Here is a 13,073-nt window from a genome sequence, read left to right as displayed (position 1 = left end):
TTTTTTTTTTTTTTTGTAAAGAGATAATTGAAAATTTTCCTTCCCAATCCAACAGCCAAGAAAGAGGCACTAGACCTAGGCAGAAACCAGTGATTCATTGTCAAAGCTTGGATCAACTTTTACTTAAATAGGTCAAATTATTTGGGCTGGCTAAAGGAATTGAAGCTTTAAGAGAGGTGGGTGTTGCACAGATGTGCAAGTTTGACTATTTTTTATTCAGGAGAGATAACACTGTGTGAACATTGGAGTAAATTTCAGTTTAGTAATTCCCCAATGTCTCAGTGGTGACTTGTTAGTTAGAATCATTATATGATGCCTGAATGATTAAAACGTATTTTGGATGTCTAAGCTGTCAAATGGTCAGAGTCACTACCCTTCTGTTCTGCACTGAACTGTCTCCACCTGGTTGGGTGCTGGCAGTAGGTCTTGTGACATCTTAAATCTTTTTATTTTCTACGCTGTAGTGTGCAATTGAACCTTTAATTTGTGCTGTCACCATCAAGAGGAAACAGTAAAGCATGATTTCTCTGCATTATTTTCAGGTTGAAGTACTCGTCCCAGGCTAGTACAAAGCACTACTAGTACAGATCTTGCTAAATTGGTTTTGACTTGTCCCACTGGACCTAAAATGGACTTCCCTACAGTAAGTTTCAGAGAAGGCTGCTTGGTCTTTGTTGTTTTGAAGGGTGTGTCTAATTCATGAGCTTCGGCTTTCGGCCAGAGAAAGCTGAATACAGGATTTTGGCACTGACCCAGGATGAGCCTGTTTTTCTATGCACTTATTCTGGTGTCTGTGGAACAGAAATGTTGCTACCTTCCTGGTCCCATTATGCCTACATTCATTTGCCCCTGGAGAAGAGGACCTTTGCTTAAGCGTAGTTACCCCCATCAGGGATGTGTTTCAATCAACTCTGTGAAATAAAACCAAAATGTATGCTTAATGGGGGGGATATTTCTTAATCCGTAGCCTCCAGGAGAACTTAAAAGTGAAATCTGTATGTGAATGTAATTGTTAATTAAAGGACAACTCCTCAATTTAGACTTTCAAACATAGTTATTATTACTTTGGTTGTTGTTGTGCAGTCAGTGAAGAATGTAAGTTATGTTTGTCAAACTTGATTTGCAATGAAAAAGATGTTGACAGAACCAGATAACATAGACATCAGAGACTTCAAGAAAAACAAAGCAATTAGTTCTCTTTCTATGCCTTTGGTCCTCATAGTCTCCAAGTTCTGCTGCGTTTACTAGATCTCTAAACTGGAAGTGAAACTCTTACCATATTGACAGCAATAGTAGTTTTACTACTGAGCTAAGCTGAACCAGCTCTTTAATGCTCAATTTCACCAGCCAAATATCGCTATTGGTGTTCAATTTGACCTGTTGCAGAAGTGCTTATGACTTCATCTCTTTGTCATGCTATGCATGTTTTAAAGTTTGCCTTTTATCCTGCTCTCCTGTAAGTCTTGGATTCTAGTGTGTGTCTTTTTGTTTTCCCCCACATATAGATAATTCTGTCCCTTTGTTTCTGGTAGTAGCTTTAAAGAATTGCCGTGGAATCCAGCCTGTCTGACTCAAGAAGAAGGATAATAATATTTCACTTAAAAGGGTTTGGTTTCATGTATGCCAAATGCTGACTTTCATAGGTGGCATTTTTGTCAGTTCTCCAGTTATACCTTTTCTCTGCTTTCTGTCAAAAGTTACACAGAAATGACCCTGATGTTAAGCTAATAGTCACTGCTAATGTCCAGTTATAATTTATCACTGTGGAATTGCATAACTTCTCCCATTGTTCTGCTTTTGGAGTTAAGGCCCTGTGATCCATCACATACCTTTCAGAATGGCTGTCATGCCAATGAGGCTCTGAAATACTTCATCTTTAGCCCGAGTTCTCCTAATTGCAGTGCAGATTTGGACTTGGTAGCTGTACCTTAGACCTGAGCATTCATCAGAGTTGCATCCTTTTTTGTTTCTGGCCCCTGTATCCTCTTAATCCATCTGACTAAAATGCTAAGTACAGTTGAAAAACGGTGAAACTGTCTTTCCTTTGAGAAGAAATATCATTTGTTAAAGAGCATGGTGCTCTGCTTGGACAAGGCTTTGAGAAATCTGACATGACAAGCCACTTGAGACAGGGTGAGAGTTTAAACGGTCATTTTTCCACCTGACCGCAGCTCTGGTTTGGTTCTGGTTTCCCCCCCCCTTATTCTCGGGTGCAGGGTGGAAGTGACTGAAGAATGGTTTGGCTCTCTGAGGTTTGGTATTCTGGGCTCATTTGACACACACAGCACAGCAAGCAGTTTTACATAATTTCTGGGATTTTTTTTTTTTTTTTTTGTGATTCCTAAGGAGCAGTTGGAATTGCTACACCCTTCTTTTCTTAGGAATGAATAAACTCCTGAAAAGACGACTTAATTCTTCAGGGATGAGTCTTATTACCTTTAAACTGGTGTTCATTCTCTCCCGTTCTTCCTCCCCCACCTCAATTATGAGCAGTGACAGTAATTAACGATCTTAGAGAGAAACATCTGCTAGTACACTTAAGCCAGTCAGTTTGTTTTTCATGAAATAATGGTATTTCACAATTTTTCCAAGTTAAAATTTTTCCTTTATTGTCTTTCCAATTTCAAATATTGTCCAGGCGCATTTTTATAGTGTGTTAAGGTTACAGAAGTGAATACAAGACCATTAATAATGAACAAGAAAAGAGAACATCGTAAAGAAAACATATGCAATATTTCAATTCATGAAACATTCTGTTAGGGAACATTGTTTTTGAAAGCATATGGATATTCCCATGAGAAGCAATAAATATCCATTTATTTTTTTTCCTCCAGTTGTGGATTCCCATAGATTTCTCTGTGCACTCATCTATATAGCACATTCTTTTTGTCAGGACTTGTTGTCTAAGTGGGGAGGTAAGTAATTGGCTTTGCACAGATGATGTTTTGTATGTGGACCTATTGCTGATGGCCTAGACTTTAGAAACACAAGTCTATTAATTCTCCACACTACTTTGAGATAGCTATCTTGTTGGGTCTAGTTTAGTACCATTGGCAGAGCTGAAAGGAAGTTCACATTGTAAATATATCTGAACCTTGGCATGCAGCTCACTGGAGGATCTCTGTTTACAGGCTGCCAGTTCTAACTGTCCCAAGCAGACATTCTCATTTTATTTATAGGTAGGTTCAGCATGTGTTTGTATCCTTCATGAAATTGAGCACATGTCAATAGTCAAAACTAAGTATAGAAGCAAAATACCAAACACTTATCCTTCTCTTCTCAGACAAAACAGTTGTGCTCCAGTATGTATTTTTAAATATTCATTTGGTTGGGTTAAGGCACACAAGGATATATACACAGACACATTATTTGATAACTTGTAAATATTATTTTAATACCTCCATATTCCCCTTTAAAGTTTCCTCATTTAGATTTCATTTTTCTTTGCTGAATGAATCTTGACATCAGGATGAGATCACCAGATTTCCCCATTTCATCTGAGCTCCAAAATGAGTAACTGATTTCAAAGGATAATTCCCCAGAGCAGCAAGGCCAATGAGTTCTTCAGATCAAAGGTCAGCAAAGCTCAAAGAGGATAATTTCTGGCATACAGTATTTAAACTGTCTCAAGGAGAGTACTGCAGGATGTATCCCCTCCTTCCCCAATAGTTCAACTCTTGTTTTTTGAGAAGACTAATTTGTCAGAGCACGTTTTTTCCTCTGTTACATAAATTATACATTAAAGTGAAAGCTTCCTATCTGAACACACAAACTGTACATCCAGAAAGGTTATTAAACGTGCCAGTGGAAGGGCTGTTCTTGGAACCAGAAGGTAGCTCTGAGCCATTCCTCTCTGAAGCACCCTGTGGACTCGGGAACTCTGGTACTCTGCATGTACCAGCAGCTTTCAGCACAGTGCAAGAGGATGGTAGTGGAATGGAGAGAATGCTCTGTAGGATGCTTCATTTTGACAGAAAAACCCAGCAAAGAGCATTGGGGCAGGGAGCAGTCACTTTGTTCAGGATCTGCTCCTCAATGGCAGTGTCACTTGGGAGACTGTCCTTTAACAGATAAAAAACACTTTAGGATTCTTTTGACCATTATGTACCTTCATATATTGAAAAGTATGTGTGATAACAGGGGTGGATTTTGTTTTTTTTTTAGTTAATTGGGTGTCCACTGTTCCAACAAAGCTAGGGGTCATACTAGCCCAGCTTTAATTTATTTCATGTTTCCTAGAGCAAGATTGTGAGGGACTGCAAAAGTCTCTCATACAGAAGTTTCTAACAGCTTAGGTAGAACTGTTGTGAGAAACTGATCACTGGTACAGATGAGCCACTGTAAATCTAGGGGCGTATTTAATAGTTACAAAGAACCACCCTCGATAGAACTGTCCTTGTTATGAAGGCCCATGTTACCTTTTTATTTCTTGATTTTAGAAAGAAACGACAAGGCTAGACTATGGTAGATAACAAAACGTCTTTTGTTTTATGAGGGTCTTTTTGTGGCCTTAGCTTTTGGACTTCCAGGAATATAGAATTGTATTTATGGCCAAAGTGAATATTAAACAAATAGCCATTCTTCGGGTACACTTAAAAGTTCTGTACTGTAAGTAATATTTATTTTAATATGAGCCTTCATTATGATAAACACTCTACAAAAACCTTTGGAGAAACGGTCCCTGCTTATCTGATAACACCAGCTTAAAAGGACGAGGGAAGAAACGACCATGAAGTGAGCTTTCTTTTCCTTCAGGTGACCTTCCTGCTTAGCTTATGCTTGGTGCAGGGAATCCTAGCACAGCTTGGAGTGAAAATCAGAGTGTATCAGTGTGTCAGTATGTGTGTAATAAACGCTGTGTCTGCTCGCATTCGTACAGTGCCGCTTGTGTGTGTGTTGGGGAGCTGGTGGTAGTATCACCTCAAAACTTGGGGAGCTGGTGTTAGTATCACCTCCAAACTGCAAATACGTATCAAAGCGGGGAGTTACGAAGGTCAGTGTTTCTACCTCACACCCCCTTTGCTTTACTGCACATCCAGAATCTTTGATAGTATACCACAGTTTTGAAAAAATAATAAAAAAAAAAAAAGACAGAAAGAAAAAGCAATACAATAGTAAATTTAAACAAAGACTGGGGAAGATGTAATTATATATTGTAGCATGGCAATGTGAAAATTGTGGTAGAATCCTTAGCTTTTGGAATTTCGGGGAGTATAAATGTATGGTAAGGTTAGGTTTTTTTTTTTTTTCCTAAGAAATTTGTTCAGTTTTAAATGAGGAAAAAAACACTGAAAATTGGCTAATATAATATCTTAATTTCTGTCATGTTAGTGACTTGCTTTCCTGGAAGAATGCTTGAGAGGCACCTTGGTAGTTCCAAACATAGGAGAACCACAGAGTAAGCCCAGTTTGAAATGGGTCCTCCTGACTGGAGGGGCTCTGGTCTCCTTTTTTTTTAGGGAATCTGACTTTACTGAACCGGCACTTACATGAGATCTCACTTACAAAGGCTTCCCCAAGAAGGGATTTCTACATAGCATACATAGCATTAGGTAAAGCTGCAGTGCAAGAGAAAAAATGCTCCATTTAAGACCCACATATTTTCTGGTTTTGGGGGATTGGGCAGGATTACTGATAGTCCTAAAGAAGTATGGACATAACATTGTTGGTAGATGTATGTGGATGTCTAAAAAAAAAAAATTTTGTATCTAAAAGGCTTGAGAGTCAGGTTAAAAAATCTGTGTATATTTTTGTAATGCTAATTAACATAAAATGAATTTTCTTCAGATATAGGGTTTTATTATGCCAAGGCTGAGTGCCTGTTCAGGAGCCAAAGCACAGCTATTAATTTCCTGGGCATTTGTTTTTTAAGCCACATGAGAAAAAAATATATATTTATATATTTATTTCTGTTACATGTCTGGTGCGTGTTATGATATGTTGTGATATATGTCTGATAGATGTTAATATTGATGCTCTTTAGGAGTGCATAATGTTTTAACTTGAAACTTAGGTGAGATATACTTTTTTGTGTGTACTTGAAAAAAGTCAGTTTAACCTTTTTGGCAGGTAGTGTTACCTTTTTGGAAGGCAGTAAAATTTGTGTTTGAAGAGGGAAATTGGAACAGAACGAGGACTTCATTTCAGCTTCTTTCTTCATTGCTGGTGAATGTAGTATGTTTTTGCAATATGTCACAAGCTTTCAATATTTTGCAAATTATTCAACTTATTTACGGTAACAGCTCTGCTGATTTCTATTCTCATAATACTGTGTTTGAACTTCCTGTGACTCTAGTGATGTTCATAGGAGAGGCTGTGTACAAAAAGCTGTTGGTAGATTGCTGAAATTATCCCAGATGTGTAGTGAACACAAAAGCAAATCAAGTATAATGATCCTCTCATGCAAGTTTGCTGAAATCACTTTCACCCTAAATATAAAGACAGATTTGCAAATATAAGACTTGCTTTGACATTTCTTTATACGCGTTTTTTTCTTAAATATATTTTTGCAGTGGCTTTGCCTCCAGAGAAGACAGATAGAGTTTTCAGTGGAGATGAAAAGAAAGCAGAAAAAGAAAGTGACACACGCATAGGCTCCAGGAAGCAACTGAAATTTGAAGTAAGTCCTCTGTATTTAAAAGTTTCACTGTACTGACATAATTATAGTAGAAAAATAACCTGTGGACCAAATGGCATCCTCTGATGCATGTGCGTAGCTCCCAATGGTTGTAATAGGTACAGGAGGAAGCAAAATTGGCACATGTCAGTGTCTTGCTATTGGTGCTCCTTACGAGGTGATTAGTGAGGTCTCTTTGGAGTTTTGGAGAGGATCAAATGGCCATCTTCCTCCCTAGAATCTGAAATGTGTAGTAAGAAGAGGCAGTCAGGCTAACCCTTCCTCTATAGCCCTTTTGTTGCTAATGTATTATGCCAGCGACCACATTATCAAATATTCAGACTGACTTTTGTAGACTATTGCACTTGGTCAAATCTGCCTAGGGTAAAAGGTGTTTATGAAAGCATCCTTAACTATCCGTCTTCTGTGTCTGGGCCTCCAAGTGGAACAACCCTGACCTGCTACGTGGGGAATCCATCTGATCGCATGGCGGGAGGAAAGGGATCCTGGGGGCCAATGAGTCTGATGGTCTGTTTCCTTCTGGACTTAAAAACATCATAAAACTGCCAGAGGCTCTGTGTAGTTGGCAGGTTTTATTTGTATAGGGAGTGATTTAATAATTATGAGTATTGAAACTTGCTGTCATCCAGCTAGAGGGTTGTCTCTCTTGGTGAGGAGGAAGATACTCTGGTAGTGGCAAGAAACAGCACAGATTTTCATCTTTCTGCACTCTAGCAGATGTGGCAAACTTCTCCCTTTCAGTGCTGTCAGCCTGTCACAGTAATGAGCTTTGGGTACCTCAATTGTTATTTAAAAGACCACGCAGCCACCTTGCAGCACGACTGGAGTGTTACTTTCCTTGTGCAGAGCAGATTTAGTAGTCTGGTGCAGTTTATTTTTGCTGTTTTAAGGCTGATTAAAAGGAGGAAGCTTTCCTATAGGCAGTTCAGGTGTTGCTAGGTGCCTGTGTGCCTTCTGGGGGGAGGTGACTTTGCCTGCCTCTTTTTATTTTTCTTTTTTTTTTCTTCACACAGCAGTAACTCTTTTTCTAGGCAGGTTTTATGTTCTACCTTGAGTAGCAGACATTTGCAGACAGGAAAGGCATGATAAATTGCAATTAACAGTGCCTTGATATTTGAACGTTGGAGGACACCTGTCAACATGGTTGGTGCCAGAGTAGCTGGGACTCCACTGTACTGGCAAAGGCTGTGTTTGTTCCCAAGTAGTTCTTGGCATGCCATAAAGGTTAGCACTTGGTACTAGGCACCATGACTAATGCAGGGAACGTTGCCATGGCTCTTAGCTAAGCAGAGCACATCCTCACATAAAGATGTTATGTTAGGCAGTGTGGGACAGGGAACTATTAATATATGGCAAGAAACCAAGTATTGATATTTTTTCCCTTGTTCTACAAAGTGAAAGTTTTCCAGCTATGTAAGCTAGGAGCTAAGAGACTGTAAATATTTCAAAGGTATAAAAGAATCAGAAATGCAAGTGTTGAGACAAGAGGTCTAAATCAGAGGTGGATGTGAGTTGGCTTTTAAAGGTGCCGGGAATGTTTATGTAATATGAAACCGTGTTTCCACAGTAGAGTGTGGGGCACTTGGCAGCTTTCAGCCGGGCTTGTTACAACTGAGAGAAGATTGCCTTTGAACTCAGCAGGGGACAGGGGGTACCAGTAACTGCTGTAGGGAATCAGTTTCAAGTCAGAAGATCAACCAGGTATTTTGAGCTCTATCATGCTGAAGCTATTTAGAGATGTTTATTTTACTTGCCTATGGTGACTTTCATTTTAATTGCACTGTGCACTGTAACTTTTCTGTTTTGCCTTGCTGTGGCTCTCAATAATTCTGATTGCACAGATCTTGATAGAAAGCAAATGATTTGCACCCAGGTGACGAGTCAGTCAAAGGGCATCCTTTGTTCTCGACTGAACTCTTGGGTTTGGTTTGGGTATTTTCTTTCCCTTTAACAAATTGATTCTTTCAGGCTTTCCACAGATCACACTCTCTAACAGCAGCACAGTTTAAAGGACCAGGCATCACTGCCCTGTTGTTCATACCTGCCCATTCCTAGGCAGAGACCATTTCAGAAGCTGTAGCGGCATGATGCTGTACTGCACTAACTGACAGCCTTTGCGTATCAAGTATCTGTGTCAAGGACAGGTCTTGCTGGTGGGCATTGGTGCCACATGTGCACTTTGTATTAATGACTGCTCCTGGCACTGTGGTGTACCGCCCCTTCTGTGAGGCTGTTTCTGTTACCTGTCTCTTCCTGACTTAAGCGGAGTTTTCTTGTTCACTTCTTAACGGGAAATCTTTTGAAGAGCTTCAGTGAGCAGTATTCTTGTACATTTTGGTGTGTTCTACAATGAAATAGAAAGCATCTTGCAGATTCCCCAAAGTCTAGCCCGAGGGAGTTAGGATTACCACATGACTCTGATGAGACTCCATCATTGTGGTGGTCAGAGACCTCTCTGGGAACTGTGAAAGCTTCCTCCCATGAGGTCGGGAGGAAGGAAGGAAGCAACCAGCCTCCTTCTGTGGAGAGCGTCCTCTGCAAATAGGCCTTTTGCTTGAGGTAATCAGCTGCTCTTTGCATGTTTCTTAGGAATTGCAATGTGATGTGTCTGTAGAGGAAGATAACAGGCAAGAATGGACCTTCACACTGTATGACTTTGATAACAACGGAAGAGTCACACGTGAGGTAAGCAAAGTACAGCTGCCCCTTTGTGTGCAGCGTTTGCTAACAACAGAAGTGTTTTATAACAGGAACATTTTTTCTTCTATGAAATAGAGCTGTCCTGCCAACTGAAACAGCAGTTTCCACGGACCCTTCCCTCCTAGAAACAGTCCCACCAGTAGTTTACTGTTTTCAGATGTACTGTACCACTTTTTAAGCTTGTTGTTGCTTAATATCTGGGATTAGCCTTTAAAAAAATAATGCTGGCATTTGAGGAGGAAAAATATCTAAAACAACTGAACAACTAAACACATTATCAAAATAAACCTCTGCAAATGTATATTGTTCTGGCTTCTATCCTGCTTTTCAGAGTTAAGCTAGCCAAATAACAAGGTTGCTGTCTGACATTCTTTCCAGTAGGACTAACTATACTGTTCTCTTGTTTTCATGAATATTAAGCTGATCTCTGCCTTCTCCCTCCAAGTATAAATACCATTAATGGTGTTTGCTGGAGGACCGTAGCGAATAGCTGTCACAGCATACCTGTGTGTATTTTTTTTGTTATCATGATGTCTTCAAGTCATATTTCCTGTGAAAATAAGCCAAATAAGAGGACTATAGATTAGAATATAGTTTTTTTTCAGAACTATTTCTGTCCAAATCGAATGATACTTCTTCTGGAAGAGTCTTTTACTTATGTTTACTGCAATGTTCTGTCATAGATTTTTTTTTTTTTTTTTTAAATCTGTTCATTTATTTTGTTGAGGTGTGTTTACTGGCTCCCATGCCTTCACATAATGAGCTGAAAATTGACAGATTTTGTCTCCCTTGGCTCTTATGCTGGTGTCTGTGAAAATTACTAAGAACTGATTAAAAGAAATAGGGTAAACACTGAAAATATAGTGGCTCTAGACACCAAATGAGGGCAGATTTTTTTTCTAGAAGACTGAGGCAAATCTCTTTTGACATCTATGAACAATTGGCCAAATGATTGTTAACAGTTTTTAACTTGTACTAGGCTTTTTCTATTGTCTCTATTCTGATAGTGCTTTCAGTAGCTAAATAAAATGTGCCGCTCATGCAAGAGAATAAGCAGATGAAAAGTTACAGACCAAGTCCAGGCATTCAAATGGAAAGACAAGATATAGAGAGAGAGAGGGCAAGGAGAAGGCAGTGGGGTGAGGAAGTAGTATTGTATTTGTTAATATATGGGGAACAGAGGCCAGAAAAATAAAATAACTTGCCTGAAATCTCACAAGAACCTAGTGGCAGATTGAACCCAGATCCTTTGAGACCCAAGACTTAAGTCTTCATTACAAGATTATGGTGACTCTCAAAGAATAGGGGAAAAACACACAAACCCCAAACCCACACACATGGGCGTCCTTTACGTTCAGGCATGGAGTTCCCATTAATGTCAGTGGGAGTTCCATGCGCTGAACATAACAAGAATATGCTTTTAAATATGTATACAGTAATTATTTCTGATTATGTGGTACACCAAAGAGCTTAATTTGACTGTACTTAGAGAACATGTTACAGACGTATTCTGTGTATTCTCCCTGCTACAAGAGCAGGCTGCAGCTTAGCTGAAACCAAATCTGTGCAGGGATTGAAAATTATACTAGTCTGAGATCTGGAGGTTGCTACATTTAGGCTTGAACCAGTGCCAAAAAAAATTCTTTTAACCAAGGGACCAAATAGGTTGATAATTTTCAGCTCTTTACATGTGACCAAAGATACACACAGTATGCACCATTGCAGACCTTCCCAGTTATCTCAGACACTTTCGCAAGCTGTTCCAGTGCCATTTGTATAATCCATCTTGTTGGTTGTCTTCTGTGGAATCCAGATGCAATTTAAGAGTTGTTTGTGCAAGAATGACTGATGATAGCAGCTCATAGATAATCTTGGCCACAAAAGAAGAATTTCAGTCTCTTCTTATGACATAGAATTTCTTGTTTTGTTAGCCCCTGAGACACTGGCAGTCAACATAGTGGGCCTGATACTGTTGTTTCTTAAGCAGCTCTGCTCCTGATCCAGGAAAGGACTTAACAATGGAGAACATTAAACATGAGAATAGTTTCAGTTAAAATGAGTGGCACACATGCTTTGAGTTAGAAGTATGTGAAGCACATTGCCGGATGGGGGACAGAATGGACAGCCTGAGGAAGAGGGCTGATCTGTACCAGCCATTTAGTGAGCTGATGAAAATGCTCTCAGAACTGGCCAGCTTTTCTAAACAAAGGTCCAGTGATCTGGTGAGAAAAGCTTACTGTGGATCTTTTTTCCTTCTTTGAAAACTGCACTTTAATGTCTCCTGGATTTATAGCTGGATTTAACAGAGAGATTAAATTTCTGAAGTCAGATTCCTATCTGTAGACCTTGAGGTGCTTTACAAAAAGAATTCAGCCGTATCGTTCTTTTTTTTCATGTTGGAGAAGTGAGGCAGTGCAAAAAGGAGGTGACTTGCCCACCCACATCCATTTCATTTGTTCTGAAGTCATTGTGTTTAAAACATTGAACTTCATGTCCAGGGAGTTTCCAAAGGAGTACACAGTGTTAAGTTATGTTTGTAAGAAAACGTGTAGGTGGGGTGCAATTTTACAAGTGTTTTTTCTATTAAAATGTTTGAAAATGTTAAATAAGATATGGATTTAGTTACTGGATAAAATTTCCCTTGGGTTTTACATAGTGACAGATCACCACAACAGCATCCTGATTCCATCTTAGTGAAATTTCTTCTGGATCTTAACAACATCTTCAGAACTTAATACTGCTTTGATTTCCTCCTAGAGTCTGTGTGACTTATTTTGTACTCCTTATAATTAGAAATTCAAATCCAGTCATGCTTCTTGAAGAGATACACCCATTATGAAAGCGTAATTATTGGGATAGCAAATTATAAAATTAGCATTACTGTATGTTATTAAACTACTGCTTTTTCTGTCATAGAAGACAACCATTTTCCAGTCCTTTTGGTGTAGTAGGAGATAACTTTTCCTGCTCTAATATGTATATTACGAAACATGACTAATAATGTTTCCCTTCATTCCATAAGCCATAAGAGGGCAATTCATTATGTACTGCAGGCCTTTTCAGAACTGAAAACTGCACTATAATTATCTTCATACAGATACTTGTTATAGGACTTCAAACTTGGATGACTGAACTAATGTTTTGATCCACAAGGTTTTATATGGAGCCCTTGGAATGTAATTATGCTTCATAAACACTAGTCCACTAGCCTATTATTTTATTTTATTTTATTTCCCCAGTCACTTTTTTCTTGAAAAACTGAGTTTCTTTAGTGGATGGCTGCACAGGAATAAGCACAAAAGAAAGTCACTTGTCAGGAATAAAAAAGGGAATTTTGTCTAGAGTAGTTCAGAGTAGTTGTTGAGCAGATAGCGACTGAAGCTCCTTTCAGGTTCCAAATAGGAATGCTTCAAAAACATATGATCAAACAAAGCTGATGTTGCAATAAAAGCATTGCACTGTATGTAAAAATTAGACTACAAGCAAAGTACAAATGAGACATTTGTACTTTCTTTTCTGAGGGAAAGGTAATGAACTGATATTGATGTTTCTCCTCATGCATTTTTAATGATAAAAATGTTCTTTGTGTCTTGCATTAAATACCCAGTTTTTCTTCTTACGTTTCCTTTCTTTTTTTTCCTTTTTTAGCCATTTTTGTTCATACCCTCTGTAATGAGTGAAAAGGTTTGAGGTTATTTCTGCATTTAGAACTCAGCACTAAATCTCTGATGTAGGG

The 13,073-nt window shown here is 38.8% G+C and overlaps 1 protein-coding gene across 1 annotated transcript in view; it reads left to right on the top strand.

Annotated features, from left to right (window-relative positions):
- Window positions 1-6,512: 6,512 nt before the first annotated feature.
- Window positions 6,513-13,073, top strand: part of NKD1 (naked cuticle homolog 1 (Drosophila)) — a gene marked incomplete at its 5' end in the record, with an annotated part of 18,922 nt that continues 12,361 nt past the window's right edge. Inside the window, 2 exons of the mRNA XM_008940610.1 lie at window positions 6,513-6,619; window positions 9,227-9,322. Coding sequence (XP_008938858.1) covers window positions 6,513-6,619; window positions 9,227-9,322 — 203 coding nt within the window. The remainder of the gene's footprint in view (window positions 6,620-9,226; window positions 9,323-13,073) is intronic.

This window comes from Merops nubicus, unplaced genomic scaffold, assembly GCF_000691845.1.
Source record: "Merops nubicus isolate BGI_N331 unplaced genomic scaffold, ASM69184v1 scaffold33705, whole genome shotgun sequence".
In the NCBI taxonomy this organism is placed as follows: Eukaryota; Metazoa; Chordata; class Aves; order Coraciiformes; family Meropidae; genus Merops; species Merops nubicus.
Note: the sequence above shows the minus strand (reverse complement) of the source record. Positions and strands in the feature narration are given on the sequence as shown.